General features: G+C 43.3%; 1 protein-coding gene across 1 annotated transcript; it reads right to left on the reverse strand.

Annotated features, from left to right (window-relative positions):
• Positions 1-759: 759 nt before the first annotated feature.
• Positions 760-17,389, reverse strand: LOC139533979 (uncharacterized). Its single transcript, XM_071332546.1, has 7 exons — positions 17,171-17,389; positions 16,931-17,034; positions 14,300-14,647; positions 13,836-14,177; positions 11,732-12,709; positions 11,186-11,560; positions 760-1,076 (listed from the first exon to the last, which is right to left on the reverse strand). The coding sequence occupies exons 1-7, from the start codon at positions 17,317-17,319 to the stop codon at positions 1,066-1,068; spliced, it is 2,307 nt and encodes a 768-aa protein (XP_071188647.1). The 5' UTR covers positions 17,320-17,389; the 3' UTR covers positions 760-1,065.
• Between the last annotated feature and the right edge of the window lie 1,315 nt (positions 17,390-18,704).

The following is an 18,704-nucleotide window of genomic DNA, read 5'->3' on the forward strand; positions in this document are numbered from 1 at the left end:
TTCACTGTCGCTGTCCATGGTGCTCTCAACCCCCTATCTCTTACTTCCTTATTCGTTTTAGAAGGATTGGTTGAGACAGACTCCTTTAGTCGTACTTGAAATATTCATGAAGTCTATTTAGAATAGACAACTCCTCTCAAATCTTAAAGTTGGATTATGACATTTTGAATTGCTATTGTTCAACCACTGAATGCATTTTCTATGAAGAATGAAATTCCACAATTGTCACGATCGTCGTAACGTTGAAGAGATGAGGACCAAGGCGCAGCGTGAAATGAATACATACTTGATTTAATTAACGAAGACGAAAATGAAGAACACTTGACAACTAATACAAAACAATAAACGACGAACGTGAAGCTAATGGAAACTAGTGCTGACACAAACACTACACATAGACATAGACAATAACCCACCATACAAAACAGGCTACCTAAATATGGTTCCCAATCAGAGACAACGCAAAACACCTGTCTCTGATTGAGAACCACATCAGGCCAAACACAGAAATAGACAAACCAGACAAACAACATAGAATGCCCACACAGATCACACCCTGACTAACCAAAACATAAAACATACAAAGCAAACTCTGGTCAGGGCGGGACAACAATGATCGAAGTTAAATGGATGTCTATTCGGTATTCAGAACAAAGATGAAAGGAAATTCATACATCATAACAAAATACCAATAGTGTTATTCTAACTAACTAGCCATCTTCTACAGTAGGCTACAGTGATCACACAAGAGTTCAACACTACATTTTCATTTTAATAATATCTTATTTATCTTTCTTTACTCTATTTTTAAACAGTCAAAGTATTACAGTAAATGATGGGTCAAATAACAATGAGTCCGTATATGTAAGTAGAGTATCATTATATAATGTAATAGAGATGATAATAAGTAAAAGTAGTAGTAATAATATTAATAATAGTTATAGTGGTGTAATAATACAATGAATTGAAATGCAGTTTCCTTCCAGCCCATGAGTGTCGTAGTCTCTCTGGCAGATCAGTGTGGTGTCTGTCTGCAGAGTGTCTAGGCTGTCATGGGAGAACCCTCTAGTGGAGATCTGTTGAAACATCATATACAGGATGAAAGGACATGTATGAGAGGACATTAATGTATCTTATAAGACCAGGCTTTGCCATTTTGTTTTAGATTATTAAGCTACAGTATAGGCTACTACTTACTACTGATTGTAGTGAGTATAGACTCTGAGGCCCACTATTGAACAGTTAAAGGGAGAAAATAGCAATGCAGAGAGTAGCCAACTGTATTCATTAGAGAGGTTTAATTGGAGCATTGCATAAAGTAATATATTGCATAGAGTTGACATGAGATATCAAGACAGTAAATCTCTATTCCGCAGTAAACCATGACAGTTCTATGCAGTAGCGACTCGTCATTCAGAGCAGAGCCCCACCTGCTTTGAGACCCACATTTTTAATAAAATAAATAAATAAATAATAATAATATATACAGTGCCTTGGAAAAGTATTCATCCCCCTTGGCATTTTTTCCTATTTTGTTGCATTACAACCTGTAATTTAAATGGATTTTTATTTGGATTTCATGTAATAGACATACACAAAATAGTGAAAATTGGTGAAGTGAAATGATTTTTTTTTTTTTTAAATAAATAAATAAATAAAGAACGGGAAAGTGGTTTGTGCGTATGTATTCACCCCCTTTGCTATGAAGCCCCTAAATAAGATCTGGTGCAACCAATTACCTCCAGAAGTCACATAATTAGTTAAATAAAGTCCACCTGTGTGCAATCTAAGTGTCACATGATCTGTCACATGATCTCAGTGTGTATATACACCTGTTCTGAAAGGCCCCAGTGTCACGACTTCCGCCGAAGTTGGTCCCTCTCCTTGTTCGGGTGGCGGTCGACGTCACCAACCTTCTAGCCATCGCCTATCCACTTTTAATTTTCCATTGGTTTTGTCTTGTCTTCCATCACACCTGGTTCCAATTCCATCAATTACATGTTGTGTATTTAACCCTCTGTTCCCCCACATGTCCTTGTCCGTAATTGTTTGTTGTAGTGCTTGTGCACGGTATGCTGGCATTTTCCGGGTTTTGTTTGACCCATTTATTTGTATTGTTCTGTTTACGGTGGTTTATGGTTATTAAACACAACCTGCAGGAGCAGGTACCCCGGGTATTGGGGTGGAGGAGCGCGTCCGGGAGCACGCAGCAATGCTCCAACATCTTGGAACCGCCATGGACCGCGTTGTCCAGACAATGGATCGCTGGGAGAGAAAGGGAGCTCTTCCAGCGCCTCCACCAGCACAACCGGGGTCTCCACTGAGCGCCCCTCTTCATCCTGGTCCCAGTGGGATTCGTCTCTCCCTGCCCCAGGAATACGATGGGAGGCCGCGAACTGCCAGGGGTTCCTTTTACAACTGGACCTATACCTGGCCACCGTCCACCCAGCTCCGTTGGGCCGTGAGAGGGTATCCGCCCTCGTCTCGTGCCTCACCGGGAAAGCCCTGGAGTGGGCCAACGCCGTGTGGAGAGAGGGAGATGCAGCTTTGGACCAGTTTGAGGAGTTCACAGGCCATTTCCGGGCAGTCTTCGCCCACCTGCCCGAGGGTAGAGCGGCGGGTGAACGCCTCTTCCATCTGAGGCAGGAGACGAAGAGTGCCCAGGAGTTCGCCCTGGAGTTTAGGACCCTGGCTGCCGGCGCGGGATGGAATGACAGGGCCCTGATCGACCATTACCGCTGCAGTCTGCGCGAGGACGTTCGTCAGGAGTTTGCCTGTAGAGACATCACCCCCACATTCGACCAGCTGGTGGACCTGTCCATCCGGCTGGACAACCTGCTGGCTACCCACGGAAGTTCAGATCGGGGTCTGGTGGTTTCATCCCTCCGCACCCCCTCTCCGACACCTATGGAGCTGGGAGGAGTGGTGCGCAGGGAGACCGGAGGGGGTTCCCGCTCGTGCACCATATGTGGCCGCAGAGGTCACACTGCTGGTCGGTGCCGGGTTGGTTCCTCTGGGGATCGAGGCAGCAGGCAGGGCGCTCTGGCGTCACCCCAGGTGAGCCGGCACCATTCTCACCCAGAGCCCTCTGTTGCCCATATGTTTGTCTATGTTACTTTTTCTGAGTTTTCCCCGCATTCCCAGCATAAGGCGCTCGTCGATTCAGGTGCGGCTGGGAATTTTATAGACAGATCGTTCGCCCATAGTTTAGGGATCCCCATTGTTCCTGTGGCTGTGCCCTTCCCCGTTCACGCCTTAGATAGTCGACCGTTAGGGCCAGGTTTGATCAGGGAGGCCACCGCTCCTCTGGGCATGGTGACGCAGGGGGGCACAAGGAGAGAATTAGTCTCTTTCTTATTGACTCTCCTGTGTTTCCCATGGTGCTAGGCCTACCCTGGTTAGTTTGTCATGACCCAACTGTTTCTTGGCCACAGAGGGCTCTCACGGCCACAGAGTGCTCGGGGAGGTGTTTAGGGGTTTCCATTGGTGCTACTACGGTGGAAAGTCCAGACCACGTCTCCACCATGAGCATTCCCCCTGAATATGAAGATTTGGCTCTCGCCTTCTCTAAAAAGAAGGCATCTCAATTACCACCCCATCGACGGAGGGATTGTGCGATAAATCTCCTGGTAGACGCTGCACTTCCCAGTAGTCACGTGTATCCCCTCTCACAGACGGAGACGGAGGCTATGGAAACATATGTCTCCGAATCCCTGCGTCAGGGGTACATTCTGTGCTCCACTTCACCCGTCTCCTCAAGTTTCTTTTTTGTGAAGAAGAAGGAGGGAGGTCTATGCCCGTGTATTGACTATCGGGGTCTGAACCAGATCACTGTGAGGTATAGTTACCCGCTACCCCTCATAGCCACAGCGATTGAGTCAATGCACAGGGCGTGCTTCTTCACCAAACTAGATCTGAAGAGCGCTTACAACCTGGTGTGTATCCAAGAGGGAGGGTCTCAGGGTTCAGGGTTTCACCCCGAGAGTAATGGGCAGGTGGAGAAAGCGAACCAGGATGTGGGTAGGTTTCTGTGGTCCTATTGCCAGGATCGGCCGGGGGAGAGGGCGGCGTTCGTGCCTTGGGCCGAGATGGCACAGAACTTGCTTCGCCACTCCTCCACTAACCTCTCTCCCTTCCAGTGTGTACTGGGGTACCAGCCGGTTCTGGCGCCTTGGCATCAGAGTCAGACCGAGGTTCCTGCGGTGGACGACTGATTCAGGCGTGCGGAGGAGACATGGGAAGCCGTCCGTGTCCACCTTCAGCAGGCCATGACGCGCCAAAAGGAGAACGCAGATTGCCACCGCAGTGAGACCCTGGTGTTTGTCGTAGCTGAATCAGAATTAGTTAGGTAACATAGATAAATTAGATGTTTTATTTACTTTATTCTTGTCATTAGAATGTCTTCTTTGGGACTATACTGTTGGCAGTTGCATTTTCCTTTCTCCTCTAGGGAAAAGTCACCTGGGGCCCAGAGAGAGGAGAGGTCAGGCTTGTCTTTTACATGTCTGGTAATATGCAGAATATCAGAAAGGGAGAAGTCAGGTTTGATCAATGTCTTCATAATGAATATATCTGTGAAACCATGTGAAGGGCTCCACTATGTCTGTACTCCAGTCATTCCCTCCTTTTCCCATTGGGGAGAGGAGTATGGCAGTGTCTGGAACCATTGTATGTCCCCTCTGATGTTGAAACTTATCTTTCATAGTATATGATCTAGAGGCTCACTCCCCTCAGGGAGCTTGTCCAGGAGTGGGTTGCATTTGAGATGGGTGTATCTAGAATTGACAATTGATATATGCCATTGGATGAGGTAATGTTTTGGTACTACGAAGTACCAAGAACGAGAAGTAGAACCTTGTCTAAGAGACCAAACTGAATGATAATTTAAAGCTAATGCTATCTGGCTATGGGATACTCCTCTTTCAAGTAAAAGGCCCTTTGTGAAGTTCCTAAGATCTGTGGTTCGTCATGTGAGTTGAGAGGGGTGTATCTTGGCTATAAAAGATACTAAGTATTCTTTTGTAAGCACTCTCAGAGAATTCATTTAAAGACACTGAATTGATCTGAGAGTCAAAGGGCCATGGTGAAGCTCATATAATTAAAGATGGAATTTAAAATATAACTCTGATTTGGGTGTGGTTTGTAAACATTCATCATTTAGTAATACAGGAAATTACCACGACATAATCGCACCGGGGGACCGGGTCTGGCTCGCGCCCCGAAACCTGCCCCTCCGCCTGTAACGCTCATCATTAGGTGGAAGAGAGGAGGACCAAAGTGCAGCGTGGTAAGTGTTCATGTCTTTTTAATAAGCAACACGGAACACTGGAACAAAACAATAAACGAAGAATAACGAACGAAACAGTACCATGTGGCGAACAAACACTGACACGGCAACAAACACCCACAAACCAAAAGTGAAACCCAGGCTGCCTAAGTATGATTCTCAATCAGGGACAATGATTGACAGCTGCCTCTGATTGAGAATCATACCAGGCCGAACACAAAACCCCAACATAGAAAAACACACATAGACAGCCCACCCCAACTCACGCCCTGACCATACTAAATAAAGACAAAACAAAGGAAATAAAGGTCAGAACGTGACACCGCCTGCCCTGCCGGAAGCTGGGTCCACGGTTTGTGGGGCCATTTAAAGTCCTGAGGAGAGTGAACAAGGTTCAGGCCGGTGGTGGCTGGCCCACTCCAGGAGTCTGAGGTGCGGGAGGTTCCTCCGCCCCCTCTGGACATCGGGGGGGCCCCGGCGTACTCCGTTCGCTCCATACTGGATTCGATTCGTCGGGCGAGGGGCCTTCAGTATCTCGTCGAGTGGGAGGGGTATGGTCCAGAGGAGAGGTGCTGGGTTTCGGTCGAGGTCGTGTTGGACCCTTCAATGCTGCAGGAGTTCCACCGTCTTCGTCCGGATCACCCTGCGCCTCGCCCTCCGGGTCGTCCCGAGGCCGGTGTCGACGTGCTGCTGGAGCCGCGCGTCAAGGGGGGGGGGGGGGGGTACTGTCACGACTTCCGCCGAAGTTGGTCCGTCTCCTTTTTCGGGCGGCGTTCGGCGGTTGACGTCACCAACCTTCTAGCCATCGCCTATCCACTTTTCATTTTCCATTGGTTTTGTCTTGTCTTCCATCACACCTGGTTCCAATTCCATCAATTACATGTTGTGTATTTAACCCTCTGTTCCCCCACATGTCCTTGTCCGTAATTGTTTGTTGTAGTGCTTGTGCACGATATGCTGGTATTTTCCTTTTTTTTACCCATTTATTTGTATTGTTCTGTTTACGGTGGTTTATGGTTACTTAACACAACCGTTGTAAATCAGTTTCCGCTCTCCTGCGCCTGACTTCTCTGCCGCCAGTAGCATCGCATTACACCCAGAGTCTGCAACACCACTAAGCAAGCGGCACCACCAAGCAAGCAGCACCATGAAGACCATGGAGCTCTCCATACAGGTCAGGGACAAAGTTGTGGAGAAGTACAGATCAGGGTTGGGTTATAAAAAAATATCTGAAACTTTGAACATCCCACGAAGCACCATTAAATCCACTATTACATTTTTTAAAGAATCTGGCACTACAATAAACCTGCCAAATAGGGCCGCCCACCAAAACTCACGGACCAGGCAAGGAGGGAATTAATCAGAGAGTCAACAAATAGACCTAAGATAACCCTGAAGGAGCTGCAAAAGTCCACAGCGGAGATTGGAGTATCTGTCCATAGGATCACTTTAAGCCATACACTCCACAGAGCTGGGCTTTACGAAAGATTGGCCAACAAAAAGCCATTGCTTAAGGAAAAAAATAATCAAACACGTTTGATGTTAGCCAAAAGGCATTTGGGAGACTCCCCAAACATATGGAAGAAGGTACTCTGGTCAGATGAGACTAAAATTAAGCTTTTTGGCCATCAAGGAAAACGCTATGTCTGGCGCAAACCCAACACCTCTCATCCCCCCGAGAACACCATCCCCACAGTGAAGCATGGTGGTGGCAGCATCATGCTGTGGGGATGGTTTTCATCGGCAGGGACTGGGAAACTGGTCAGAATTGAAGGAATGATGGATGGCGCTAAATACAGGGAAATTCTTGAGGGAAACCTGTTTCAGTCTTCCAGAGATTTGAGACTGGGATGGAGGTACACCTTCCAACAGGTCAATGACCCTAAGCATACTGCTAAAGCAACACTCAAGTGGTTTAAGGGGAAACATTTATATGTCTTGGAATGGCCTAGTCAAAGCCCAGACCTCAATCCAATTGAGAATCTGTGGTATGACTTAAAGATTGCTGTACACCAGCAGAACCCATCCAACTTGAAGGAGCTGGAAAAGTTTTGCCTTGAAGAATGGGCAAAACTCCCAGTGGCTAGATGTGCCAAGCATATAGAGACATACCCCAAGAGACTTGCAGCTGCAATTGCTGCCAACGGTGGCTCTACAAAGTATTGACTTTGGGGGGGGGGGTGAATAGTTATGCATGCTCAAGTTTTCTTATTTTTTCTTATTTCTTGTTTGTTTCACAATAAAAAATGTTGTCTAAATCAAATGATACAACCCCCCCCAAAGATACATTTTAATTGCAGTGTCGTGGAAAATTGCAAGATTATGTTATAATGCTTGTAAGATTATATTATAATCTTTGTATTGCATTAGAATGGTTGTTTTATTCGACAGAATAGAGTATTCTGTTAACAATTGTGTGTTCCACTGAGGATGGGCCTCTATGAGATAGCACTGACAGAGGAGATTTACGTTGTCTTTGGGTAATAAAGCCTAAAGAGCATTCCAGATAACCTGGGGTAATGTTATCGTGCTATACCGTACCAGGGTGAGACGGGTTCCAGTTTGGAGTAGGAGGGGGCCAGACACTGGTCTTTACAATGAGAACTGTTGACAGAGCAGTAACTGTCTGCTATGTCTTATAGATATCTTTCATACAAATCTTAACCTTTGTGAACTGTTCCTAAGATCTGTGGTTCGTCAGTGTAAGTTGAGAGGGGTGTAACTTGGCTATAAAAGATCTTTGTACTTTTCTGTTGGTACTTTTCAATGGTTCATTAGAGATAGCGCATCATTGAAAGTCAAAAAGTCAAATTCAAAGCTCTTATTAAAAATATGTAGTTTAAGTGTAACTCTGACTGGTGTGTGAAGTTTGTAACTCTCTCCTCATTTGGTAAAGCAGAAAAATGCCACGACAGCAGGTTGTAAGGCAGCAAAATAGGACAAATACCAAGGGGATGAATACTTTCGCAAGCCACTGTATATATATATATATATATATATATATGTGTGTGTGTGTGTGTGTGTGTGTGTATATATATATACATCTTTTTTTGGTGGGGGGGCTTGCCTGTTTTGCATGTTATTTTGGCATTAATACGTGTCACATATCAGTTTGCAAACAATATAATATATACAGTGGGGCAAAAAAGTATTTAGTCAGCCACCAATTGTGCAAGTTCTCCCACTTAAAAAGATGAGAGAGGCCTGTAATTTTCATCATAGGTACACTTCAACTATGACAGACTAAATGAGAAAAAACAATCCAGAAAATCACATTGTAGGATTTTTTATTAATTTATTTGCAAATTATGGTGGAAAATAAGTATTTGGTCAATAACAAAAGTTTTTTTTCTCATTTTGTCTGTCATAGTTGAAGTGTACCTATGATGAAAATTACAGGCCTCTCATCTTTTTAAGTGGGAGAACTTGCACAATTGGTGGCTGACTAAATACTTTTTTGCCCCACTGTATATATTGTAATAAATGATATTTCTGATTTATAACAATACACAGTTAAAACTTGTTATAACTACTTCTTTCATAAGCATGGTCTGTTGTTCAACACACCCCATTTCTAAAGCACAAAATTGCTGAGGCACGAACAGGATACCCAGTGTTATAAAAGAGCAATAAAACTAAACTGCCAGAATAGGGTAATTGCTCAACATTCCTCCAGGCAGGGAACCCCTGGCCCTAAGACAACAACTGCTGGTTACTGTCTCCTCTTATCTCATGACTGCAGAAACACACAAGAATGCCACTGCACGAACGCACACACATACACACCCACACCCCTCTTTCGGGGCTGGGTTCCAAGGACAAAGAACACTACTAAGAACCAATGGAACATTGATATCAGCCTGAAGGGGACTGCCCTCCACACACAGCGACCAGTCAGGAGTACGAACTGCCAGAATCTACCTACGTCAATTAATGTATAAAATGTAAATGCACTCCATGTTTCGGGACTCCTGTCGGCTAGTTCCTTCTGAGCTAAATGAATGAGGCCGTGCATGCTTTGCTCAGATATCTTTACATCGAATAAACTGTCTTACTATATACCGATCCACCCTGTCCAGCGTCTTGACTTGGTCTCATTTCTCTAGTAACGAATCATCAACAATATACATATTTGAGTTAATAAAGCCGCATACAAACATAGTCTCTTTTTTATTTTCTTGAGTAAGGCAGCTCCTAAATGCAGGTGTTTCAGCCTAGCTCAGCTCTTTCTGTGGTGGTGGGGCGGGCCAGCAGAAAATAGGAGCATTGCGCCGTGATTGGCTCAGTGTTCTGTCACTCATGGGGACCTTTACGCAATCTCCAAGCATCAGTCTTAGTAAGGGTAAACATCCAACATTTCAGCCCTTTCGGTCCTGCCATAGAGTTATATTACAAGTGCACTTACAAGAAGGCTCAAGGTCATTGGCCAGAGAAATGACGTCAAATCACGTTATGTACAGTAGCTTTGATTGGACTGATCATGTCAACATCTTACTTTCACAATCTTAGCTAGCAGTCATGATAATGAATCAAGTCTACTGGCAAATCCTTTTTATCCTTGTCATATGAAGAGAATTAATGAAGAGAAAATATGTATAAAATGTATCGGTGCTGCAAGCATTGCAACTGGGAAGTCGGGAATAAACAGCTCAAACAAGGAAAATACGTTTTGAAAGGTCATTCAACTTGGAATTGTAAATCCGGCATCTTTCTCTTTTATGATAAAATTTACCCACGAAGGACCGCCGCGCCACTTTCCTGTTCAAGCACATCACAACAACATCAGACCAAAAATGTCTTATGCTGCTTCATAAATTATGTAGTATGCCAGAGAGATATCTATATTGTAGCTAAGAAAGTAATACTAAGTGTATGTTGTGTAGTAAGCTGTTAGTTACCCATGTGCTTCACTCTAATAATTTGGTCTATTTTTCACAGTAAACAAATCGTTCGTGGTCGTGTGCTTGTTTGCAAACTTTTTTTGTACAGCTTTGACAGTGCTACTGACAGTAGTGGTGGCGCTTGGCTTGCACGTGCAAATTCAGCACACACAACATTCTATAATAGAATTGTGTTATTTGACGTGTCAAATGAAAAGCTTATTTAACGCGTTATATGACGTGTATCTGTTTTGACACACAAACACCCAAACGGCGTTCAATGTGCCTCACCCTAATAATTTTGTCTATTTTCACCTCTTATTTTTGCCTACTGTTCTAACTTGGTGGGGCACGTGTAGCCTATTACCTGTTTTAGAGAAATGTAATCATTGAATATTGTAAGAGCTTTCATTGACTGTTCTGATTTGTTGTACAGGGATTACACTGTAAGAACTGCCCATGTTCTGAATTCTGTCGCTATACATTTCAAAAGTGCTGAACAAATAGTTACATTGACTACTTTCGCCTTCACTCGCACATTAATGTCTTAATCGAAATGACGGATTGCCTCTTATCCGCTTATTGTCCACTTATGTCATAGTTTGCACATCTCAAATGTCAGTAGAAACCACATTTGTTCAAAAAAGTCAGCCATATCAGCTATGTTTTTTAAAAAGGCAGTAAATGAGGCTGAATGAACTGTTTCTCTGCCAGACAAGGCTCCGCTGAAAGCCAGATGTAGCAGTGGTAAGGTGTTGGGACTCTGCTGTTGGGACAGCTTTATGTAGTGCCTAACAGCTTGTGGACACTGTTGATCACCGTTATAGTGCAATTAATGTATTTTTTTGTGTTGTGTAGTAGCTTTGCCGGCATGCATCCAACATTTTTGGTTTGTTTGCCCCCACTAAGATTTACAAGCTAAAATCGCCACTGTAATATTTGTCTATCTGTAACATTCTGAATGTTCCACCCCACTGAACAAGCTCCAAAATAGGAGCTAGAAAGTTGAGCAACGCACCTTGACAGATGAAGGGCAATTCCTGATGACAGGAAGCATCCAGCCACTTCAGTTCTCTGTTACCAACCCGGACCATCTTACCACAGTGGTAATTGATGGGGTTGAGGGGGAAGCAGCTGTGCCACTCTCTGTACTTCACCACCTTATCAACATCACCACTGGTCCACAGCCAGGGGGCGCTCCACTCAAAGATGGACCGCTCCAGACCAATCCACACCCCCCCACATGCCAGCTCCACATTGGACAGGAGCTGGGTTACATCAGCCTGAACGGTCTGGTTGGTGATGTGCACCAGGTTGGACTTGGAGCCACGACTCTCACAGAATTCCAGTGCATTGATCCAGCTCTTGGACTCATTGAAGTAGTGCAGGTAATCTGCATGGACAAGACACAAACACACATGAAATTGCACACATGTAAATGCAAGTTCAAAACCACAAATACACAAACACTTACAGTCTTAGCTGCCATTAAATATCCAACAACTTTCACTTGTACACCTTTGTACAGATAGGTACAGAATGTAGCTCCATGTCTGACACTCACCCGGATGGAGTGGAAAATTTGCACTACTGGGGGAGGATGTGGGCATCCTGTCTGGGGAGGTGGGACCTAATGAGGTCAGTTGTCCACTGGAAGTTGAGGTTGGTGGTGTTGTGGACTGTCCATTAGTAGTGGTAGTTGGTGAGGTGGTGGACTGTCCAATAGTAGTGGTAGGTGGTGAGGTGGTGGATTGTCCATTAGTTGTGGTAGGTGGTGAGGTGGTGGACTGTCCATTAGTAGTGGTAGTTGGTGAGGTGGTGGACTGTCCATTAGTTGTGGTAGGTGGTGAGGTGGTGGATTGTCCATTAGTTGTGGTAGGTGGTGAGGTGGTGGACTGTCCAAAAGTAGTGGTAGGTGGTGAGGTGGTGGATTGTCCATTAGTAGTGGTAGTTGGTGAGGTGGTGGACTGTCCAATAGTAGTGGTAGGTGGTGAGGTGGTGGATTGTCCATTAGTTGTGGTAGGTGGTGAGGTGGTGGACTGTCCATTTGTAGTGGTAGGTGGTGAGGGGGTGGACTGTCCATTAGTAGTGGTAGTTGGTGAGGTGGTGGACTGTCCATTAGTAGTGGTAGGTGGTGAGGGGGTGGACTGTCCATTAGTAGTGGTAGTTGGTGAGGTGGTGGACTGTCCATTAGTAGTGGCTGTTGGTGGTGTGGTGGACTGTCCATTAGTAGTGGTAGGTGGTGAGGTGGTGGACTGTCCATTAGTAGTGGCTGTTGGTGAGGTGGTGGACTGTCCATTAGTAGTGGTAGGTGGTGAGGGGGTGGACTGTCCATTAGTAGTGGTAGTTGGTGAGGTGGTGGACTGTCCATTAGTATTTGTAGGTGGTGAGATGGTGGACTGTCCATTAGTAGTGGAAGGTAGTAAGGTGGTAGATGTTGTGGTGGACGTCTTGGTAGAGGGAGATCCAGTTGGAATAGGGCTGGTGGTTTCAGGGGTAACAGGAGTGGTTAAATACCCAGTGATGTTACTTGGACGTTCATCTGTCAAAATGAAGTAGAATACTTAAGTGATAACGGCGGAGAAGCCAGTGTTTCGAGGATATATTGGCACGGGTGTTTTTAGGCCGGAGACAAATTCAAGGACCTGCAAACCGTTCCAATATTATATGTTTTCAACAAAGATTTGGGACACTTACTGATTACAGTTTTGGACAGGTAACCAGTAACTGTAACGTATTACATTTAGAAAGAAACCTACCCAGCCCATGTCGGTTGCTAGAGACGCGACCCAGTTGTTCAGTCTTTTTGTTCTATATCTATGGATATAGAACAAAAAGTAATTTGTTTTAAATGTTCCATTGCCATACTTGCTGGCAATGTTCTTATCCCTTCTTGCTAGCTAGCCAACTATGTCTAACTTAAACTGTTTTCTTCTGACATTTATTTGGATACATCCATAATAATAAGCTAATGAGGGATGTAAAAAATGTGCTCACTCATCAGACACTGTTGAGCTAGCCTACAACATAGCTAACGCAATCACTTCCAAGTGAAGCTGCAAAGACTTCAAACTAGCTGCACTTCGTTTCATTTGACCTTTTTTTAATTTACATTTCTTTGTAAATATCCATAAAAATTATGCCAGCTGATTCATGATTTCGACTGGCTGAGAAACGCTGACTGCCTGTCTCGTCCCAACTCCTGACACGTTCATTACTATAGGACAGCTGGAGATCGAATTTGAATATTAAAACAATGTTGCAAATATCTGAGAAACAGACAACAAGGTTTATACAAATCTCCGTTGTTGAAAACTACATTTTAGTCTCAAAGATATGTGAGATAATGTCTAGATGCTTTTTATAGCGGAGATCAAGTTGATAAATTGCTTGGCTGAGCTGATGAGACAGTGTATTGCACAGTCCCATTTTAAGGTCATAGATTTAGCCGGTGGTAATTTGTGGAATAGATACCGGCTGGAATGCGGTTTTAACCAATCAGCATTCAGCATTAGACCCACCCGTTGTATAAATGCATACACTGTAAATGCCTGTTTCCTATCATGTCAGGAACTGTATAAAAAATATTCCATTGTATTAAACTTAGTCATAGATTATGATTGACTGTCCACACTAGTTTGATAACACTCTCACAGCGTTCAACTTACCCCCATAGCACAGGAAAGCTTTTTTAGTAGAACAATTTTCTGGTGTCCATTTTCTGTCATTTTTTGAGTTCAGCGTAGCACAGTTTGCACCTGTCACATGCATTGTATGGTCCCATTTCTGAAATGGTTCCCCACTGGACCAATTCCATGTGTTGTTGTTGTACTTTAGTCCAATCCAGGTGTGGTCCTTAGCCACCTCATCAAAGGCAACCTGCTCTTTCTGGTTACAGATATTCGCCAGAACTCTGCCTGTTGATTTGCAGTTTTCCAGAGCTGACATCCACTGCTTTTTTCCACTCATCAACTCATACTCCTTCTCTGTTATTCCATTCTCATGATGAACTTATAGAGGGGGAAAATGAAGTTACTAATTCGATTTCATGAGACATAATCCAGGAAGTGAATTATGTCTCACTTTGAAAGTAGTTTATTAATATACATTGTATATACTGAGAGAGGCTTACCTAGTTGCTGACACACATACTGATTTTGATTCTGACAATACTCTGGTTGCCAATGAGATGAAGTGGAGATGACACAGTCAGGACCCATGTACTTGACTAATTCTGTTGCCCAGTTCAAGAACATGAAGTCCTCTCCATCAGACCACTTCCACTTTTCAGTTGGATCATACCTATGGAGCCCAATCCACACATCATCACTGAAATTACCCAAAGAGTATTGAATTGCCTTCCAATCCTCTTCTGTGTGTACGATGGACAGGTTTGTGTAGTGCTGTCTGCAGTACTCGTGTGCTTCGGTCCAGTTTTCGTTCTCTTGGACAAGGCTGTACTTCTTGGCTGAGTAGGTGACTGTTTGAAATACAGAGAAAATGCTTATCAGACTGCTTGTTGTGTTGACTGGCAAACATGACCATCTTCAGCTTTATCTATTCTAAAATATAGGAAACACATACTGTTTGGTAGCAGAGCAAAATAGAGATATACTTGATGGAAGCTACAGAGCATGTGTCAGGGGCATGGAGAAATTAATACATTTGCAATCTCATTACAAAATCAGACATTTAAAAGAAATGAATATAGGCTATAGACTCAACTATCAACTGTATTCTTTATAGACTGCACTATAATATAATGTCAATTCACAATCTAGTGCTTGGTGATATCCTTTATATTAACCATTCAACACAGATAATGAAATAAACAGAAACACAAAATAAGCGAGTTTGATATCCATGTCTATGCTAGCCTGTTTAATAGGGCCTATTAACAAAGTTGATCTCTGATCATTAGAAGTACATGACTCACATATACAGTGCATTCGGAAAGTATTCAGATCCCTTCCCTTTTCCCACATTTTGTTATGTTACAGCCCTATTCTAAAAATGATTAAATACATTTTCCCCTCATTAATCTACATACAATAGCCCATAATGACAAAGTGAAAACTGTTTTTTAGACATTTTTGCAAATGTATTAAAAATACATAAGTAAGTATTCAGACCCTTTGCTATGAGACTCAAAATTGAGCTCAGGTACATCCCGTTTCTATTGATCATCCTTGAGATGTTTCTACAACTTAATTGGAGTCCACCTGTGGTAAATTCAATTGATTGGACATGATTTGGAAAGGCACACACCTGTCTATATAAGGTCCCACAGTTGACAGTGGATGCTACAGAGCTACAGAGCATGTGTCAGGGGCATGGAGAAATTAATACATTTGCAATCTCATTACAAAATCAGACATTTAAAAAAAAAATGAATATAGGCTATAGACTCAACTATCAACTGTATTCTTTATAGACTGCACTATAATATAATGTCAATTCACACTCTAGTGCTTGGTGATATCCATTATATTAACCATTCAACACAGATAATGAAATAAACAGAAACACAAAATAAGCGAGTTTGATATCCATGTCTATGCTAGCGTTTCTATTGATCATCCTTGAGATGTTTCTACAACTTAATTGGAGTCCACCTGTGGTAAATTCAATTGATTGGACATGATTTGGAAAGGCACACACCTGTCTATATAAGGTCCCACAGTTGACAGTGGATGTCAGAGCAAAAACCAAGCCATGAGGTCCAAGAAATTGTCTGTAGAGCTCCGAGAAAGGATTGTGCCGAGGCACAGATCTGGGGAAGCGTACCAAAAAAATTCTGCAGCATTGAAGATCCCCAAGAACAAGAGCTGGCCGCCTGGCCAAACTGAGCAATCGGGGAAGAAGGGCCATGGTCAGGGAGGTGACCAAGAACCCGATAGTCACTCTGACAGAGCTCTAGAGTTCCTCTGTGGAGATGGGAGAACCTTTCAGAAGGACACACATCACTGCAGCACTCCACCAATCAGCCCTTTATGGTAGAGTGGCCAGCCACTCCTCAGTAAAAGGCATATGACAGGCTGCTTGGAGTTGGCCAAAAGGCACCTAAAGGACTCTCAGAGGACTCTCAAGATTCTTTGGTCTGATCAAACCAAGATTGAACTCTTTGGCCTGAATGCCAGGCGTCACATCTGGAGGAAACCTGACACCATCCCTACGGTGAAGCATGGTAGTGGCAGCATCATGCTGTGGGGATTTTTTTCAGTGGCAGGGACTGGGTGACTATTCAGGATCGAGGGAAAGATGAACGGAGCAAGGTACAGAGGAATCCTTGAATGAAACCTTCTCCAGAGCGCTCAGGACCTCAGACAAGGGCCAACAGCCAAGACAACACAAGAGCGGTTTCGGGACAAGTCTTTGAATGTCCTTGAGTGGCCCAGCCAGAGCCCGGACTTGAACCCGATCAAACTCCCCAAATACAGGTGTGCCAAGCTTGTGGCGTCATATCCAAGAAGACTTGAGGCTGTAATCGCTACCAAAGGTTCTTCAAAAAAGTACTGAGTAAAGAAAGGGTCTGAATACTTCTGTAAATGTCATATTTCAGTTAATTTTTATTTTTATACATTTGCAAAAAAATCTAAAACCTGTTTTTGCTTTGTCATTATGTGGTACTGTGTCGATTGATAAGTGGGGAAAAAACGATGTAATACATTTTGGAATAAGGCTGGAACTTAACAAAATGTAGAAAAAGTCAAGGGGTCTGAATACTTTCAGAATGCACTGTTCATTAACTGCATGTGTTCACCTTTACCACTGCAGTTTTTCAGAGAGTAGCCTGAGGTTGCATGTTGGAGGTACTGTATTGTGACAGAACTATCACCAGTTGAGGCCTTCAGAAAACACATGTCTCTGTGGGACAAATATGAGAAAGGGTGTTACTTATCAGAAATGAACACAATGACCAAAATAACTGGCGTGGTTCAAAAGCCTTTATTTGCAGAAGCTCAATTACATTTGTTTTATAAAAAAACATTTGCGCATGTACCTGTTAGTTTGGTCAATCTTTGCTTCTTTTCCAACAAAGGTAAAGTACTGGCAATTGTACAATTCGGTGCATTTCTGTCTGCACTGACTTGCATCTTGTTGTACAAAACCTTTCTCTATACCATTTATCCTAAAATCCACTCCATTCATTAGGTTCCTCTCACAACCTGTGTAACAGAGACATTGGTGGTGTACAGTATCTAGTAGCCAATGTAAATACTCTAAACCTCCATTTTGATCATAATGAGGATAAATGCAACAAGCAATAACAATGAGTCATCAACACTTGCCTTTTACTACCTTTAGACTGTAGTATGTTACATGGTCGTTGTAAGGGAAACTGCTGCTATCTACACAACAGCAGTATCTTCTGCTGTCCTGAAGGTTGGAAATGGTGAGGTCTTCCCCGCTGAGGCTGTGCATTTTTGAGTCATTGAATGTGATGATACCTCTATTCATCTTCACTATGGGGTTAGAACAATCACATCCATACCACGTGTTATCACAAGTTCTGCCCCAGCATGTGTAATACCCGCGATCCTTCACAGAGGACCCACAGACAAGGGTCACAGAGCTTCCCTCCAGTACTGACACCTCAGTCACCAACACTGGTGAGGCCCTGAGTGCTGTGGGGTCAAAGGTTAAATCAGGAAAATGTTGTTACTTGACTGGTCAGGCTTTGTGTCACTGACATAAACTTCTCCATAGACAAGGAGATGGCTCAGTTTCATCAAAGTCACTGATTCTGTTTCTAGACACTGGAAGCTTCGTACTGTAGCTTTTGGGTAGTATTCTATTGTATGTATTTGGTATTCTGTTGTATGTGTTGACCAATAAACTATCAAAATAAAGAAAGTAGCACACTCTGTGTATAATCTCCCACAAACGTTTCGGCATCACTGTGCCTTCCTCAGGGAAGCACACTGAGGAAGGCACAGTGATGACGGAACATTGGTAAATACCCATTAAATTGTTGGGAAATTAGACATGGAGTGTGCTACTTTCTTTATTTTGATAGTTTATAGATCATTCGCCGTTAGTAAGCACCTCCACACAAACTATTATTCTGGGTGTGCGCCAGCTCATGTTTTTTTAATCTACTATGTGTTGACCGACATAAGAGATACAAAAATAAATGTATTTATTTCCATGTCAGTGTGAATGTACTGTGACTCATTGTATAACTGGATGTTGACAATAGTGACACACTACTAATATTGTAACATTCATAACAGAGGAGGGGCTACTTGATAATACCAAGAGAGGAACATTCATCCCATCTGATCTCTTACCCAGAAGCAGGAGTAGAAGACCTGGCTGTATCATGACCACTGTGAACAAAAGATGTTGTTTTGAATCACAATCCATCAGTTCTCCCTCACTTTCAAGTAAAAAATGTTATAACATTATTTTAAAGGAAACAATTTTTGTGAAAGACCACAGCGATTTGCCAATTCAGACATGTTTGAAATATTTCATGGAGAATAAAATGTACAATTGAAGTCGGAAGTTTACATACACTTTAGCCAAATACA

This window comes from Salvelinus alpinus, chromosome 11, assembly GCF_045679555.1.
Source record: "Salvelinus alpinus chromosome 11, SLU_Salpinus.1, whole genome shotgun sequence".
Taxonomy (NCBI): Eukaryota; Metazoa; Chordata; class Actinopteri; order Salmoniformes; family Salmonidae; genus Salvelinus; species Salvelinus alpinus.